Source organism: Otolemur garnettii, unplaced genomic scaffold (assembly GCF_000181295.1).
Source record: "Otolemur garnettii isolate 467f Iridium unplaced genomic scaffold, OtoGar3 scaffold00101, whole genome shotgun sequence".
NCBI lineage: Eukaryota > Metazoa > Chordata > Mammalia > Primates > Galagidae > Otolemur > Otolemur garnettii.
Genome location: NW_003852496.1, coordinates 3194889 through 3198407, shown reverse-complemented (window position 1 = coordinate 3198407; position 3519 = coordinate 3194889). Strand labels below are relative to the sequence as shown.

Here is a 3519-nt window from a genome sequence, read left to right as displayed (position 1 = left end):
AAAAAAAAAAATGTTACATGGATTGTTTCTGGTAATGGAATTACAAATTATCTTCCCTGCTGGTTTTATACTTTTCTACAAACCACATATATAACGTCTACAGTCAGAAAAATTTTTGTAAGTCACCAAACAAACAAAAATTAGGTTAAAAAAAAAATCAGCAACAAAAATTACAGCACGAGCAGGGCTGCCTCTGTAGGTGAACCACAGCAGTAGCAGCTGCTGAGACGTGGGAAGGTCAGCAGTGCACGTGGGCTGCCCAGGGGACCAGCTGACCACCTTCCCTGCCAGAGTCTGGCACTCGTCCTGTCCGCGAGAGTCAGCTCCACTCACCTCGCCAGGGCTTTGCGCGTTTCTCTGCTTTTTCCAGTTTTCCTGGTGGATGCTCCTGTTGTAACTCCTCTGCAACAATGCCGGCATTCTCAGATAATTTTCTCTGATCTACAACCAGATGCTTCACTTCCTCTAAAACACAGAAGAAGAAAGGATCATTGACTCAACCATACGCATACCTCGGGAATGCTGTAGGATCGGTCAGACCACCGCCATAAAGCAAATATCACAACAAATAGGTCATGCAAATTTTTGGCTTTCCTGGTGCACGTACAAATTATACTTGCACTACACTGTAGTCTATTAAGTGTGGAATGGGATACCTAAACAATGTTCGTAACCATCAAAACACTTCTTTACTAAAAAATGCTATCATTTGAGCCTTCGGTGAATCATAATCTTTTTTTTTGAGACACAGTCTCACTCTGTGGAATGCTGAGACTACAGGCACCCACCACAACACCCAGCTAGTTTTTCTATTTTTAGTAGAGACTGGGTCTCGCTCTTGCTCAGGCTGGTCTCAAACTCCTGAGCTCCAGCAATCCACCTGTCTTGGCCTCCCAAAGTGCTAGGATTACAGGCATGAGCCACTGTGGCCAGCCAAGTCATAATCGTTTTGCAGCCTCAATGCTCATGGCTGCTGACTTATCAGGGTGATGGTTGAGGAAGGTTAGGATGGCTATGGCAATGCTTAAAATCAGACAACAATAAAGTTTGCCATATCTGGGCAGCGCCTGTGGCTCAAAAGGGTAGGGCGCCAGCCCCATATGCCGGAGGTGGTGGGTTCAAACCCAGCCCAGGCCAAAGGAAAAAAAAAAAAAGAAAGAAAGTCTCCCATGTCAATTTACTTCCTTTCAGGGAAGATTTCTCTACACTACGCAATGCTGTGTGATGGCATTTCACCCACAGAGGAATGGTTTTCTAAATTGGAGTCAATCATCTCAAACTCTGCCATTGTTGTGTCAGGTAAATTTATGTAATATTCTAAATCCTTAGTTGTCATTTCAACAATATAAATTCAAAATCTTGGCCTCCAGCCATTCTCCTGCTTCAGCCTCCCTAGTAGCTGAGACTACAAATACCTGCCCCAACACCCTACTAATTTTCTATTATTCTATTTTATTTTATTTTATTGAGACAGAGTCTCACTTTGTTGCCCTCAGTAGAGGGCCATGGCATCACAGCTCACAGCGACCTCAAACTCTTAGGCTTATGCGATTCTCTTGCCTCAGCCTCCTAAGTAGCTGGAACTACAGGCTCCCACCACAACACTCCGCTACTTTTTGGTTGCAATTGTCATTGTTGTTTAGCAGGCCTAGGCCGGTTCAACCTGCCAACTTTGGTGTATGTGACTGGTGCCCTAGTCACTGAGCTACCGGCGCTGAGCCAATTTTTCTATTTTTAGTAGAGACATGGTCTCAAAATCCTGAGTTTCAGTGATCCTCCCACAGTACAGGATTACAGGGGGGAGCCACCATACCCGGCAAGGATTTTGAATCGACTCTTTTGATTCTTAGTATTATCTAATTCTTTTTTTCAGTGAACACACAACACTAGTTCAGAGATGGGCTAGTTGTGGAATATCAGAGCAGCCCTGGGACACAAGGGCCCATCGGGGGCAGAGGCCCATGGACGCTGCACCCCAAGGCCTCAGTCCCCAGGACAGCACTTCCTAACACCCCAGCACATCCTAGAGAGACAACACACCACTGACAGGGAAACCAGCCTGTGTGCAAAGATTAGAGGAAGAACAGATAGGGATGTTGTCTTCTGCTCTGTACTAGTAAGAAGCCACAGCCTCCAGACACATTTCAAATAAAGCCACAATCCCTTACTTACCAAAAGATCCTATGTCCTCCAGCAAGGTTGTAGTCTTTAATCGATAATACCTGGCTTTTTTCGAAACCTTATCCTTGGTGTCCCAGAGCCTCAAGGTTATTTTGTGGAAATTTATTTTCTTTAATAATTCCTTTGTTACATTGATGGTAAAACTGTGTGTCCACGACACCCACATTTTGTCACCTTCGGGCCATGGCTTCACAGTCTGTATAAAACAACACTCAGTGACTTTACCTGTGGAAAGATGGGGGAGGCAGCAGCACGCACAGCAAACCTGCCCGCCAGCTGCCCGTCAACAGTGGGCCGGGGCTTTCACTCCACACCTCCCAGCTCCACACTCACAGCAGGAAATGGCACATTGTGTGTGGCCCTGTCAGACCTCTGGCTTCCTTGGGAAAAAATAAAATCGAAGCAATTACCTGCAAAGAGTGACCTCTTTGATTTCTTCTAGGCATTGACACAGAGCCCAGCCACAGGCAGGAGTGAGCATGTGTATGCAGGCAGTGTGTGTGTTGGCAGCGTGTGTAGGCAGTGTGTGTGCAGGTGATGTGTGCAGGCGGCATGTGTACTGGCAGCATGTGCAGGCAGTACGTGCAGGCAGCATGTGCAGGTGGTGTGTATGCAGGCAGCATGTGCAGGTGGTGTGTGTGCAGGCAGTGTGTATGCAGGCAGCGTGTGCAGGTGGCATGTGTGCTGGCAGCATGTGCAGGCAGCATGTGCAGGCAGTGTGTATGCAGGCAGCGCGTGCAGGTGGCATGTATGCTGGCAGCATGTGCAGGCAGCATGTGCAGGCATTGTGTGCAGGCGGCGTGTGTGCAGGTGGCGTGCGAGCAGGCAGCGTGTGTGCAGGCAGTGTATGGGCAAGTAGCGTGTGCAGGTGGCGTGTGTGCAGGCGGCATATGCGCAGGCAGTGTGGGTGGCGTGTGTACAGGCAGTGTGTGCAGGCAGCGTGCATGCAGGCATGGGCACATCTACACGCACATACACATGCACACATAGATTAATGTCAAGAGCTGACAAAACTTCGAAACATCCTGGAAATGGATATTGAATCATGTAATTGCTGCATAGTCTCAGTCACGAAGTGGGGGCCAAGATTCTGCATCTCTAACAAGTCTACAGTGAAGCCGATGAGCTACAAAGCACTTTCTGTAGGGAGTTAGGGTCACATGCCAGGACACACTCTCTACACGCCTCATGGAATATAAGGTTACAGGCCAGGACACACACTCACACGCCCCACACAGTATAAGGTCACATGCCAGGACACACATTCACACGCCCCACACAGTATAAGGTCACATGCCAGGACACACACTCACACGCCCCACACAGTATAAGGTCACA

General features: G+C 48.0%; 1 protein-coding gene across 1 annotated transcript in view; it reads right to left on the bottom strand.

The window, feature by feature from the left end:
- Nucleotides 1-3519, bottom strand: part of KIAA1257 (KIAA1257 ortholog) — a 63263-nt gene that overhangs the window by 55805 nt on the left and 3939 nt on the right. The window contains exons 3-5 of the mRNA XM_023516957.1: nt 2169-2377; nt 684-687; nt 334-463 (exon numbers count right to left, since the gene is read on the bottom strand). Of these exons, the coding sequence (XP_023372725.1) occupies nt 334-463; nt 684-687; nt 2169-2377 (343 nt within the window). The remainder of the gene's footprint in view (nt 1-333; nt 464-683; nt 688-2168; nt 2378-3519) is intronic.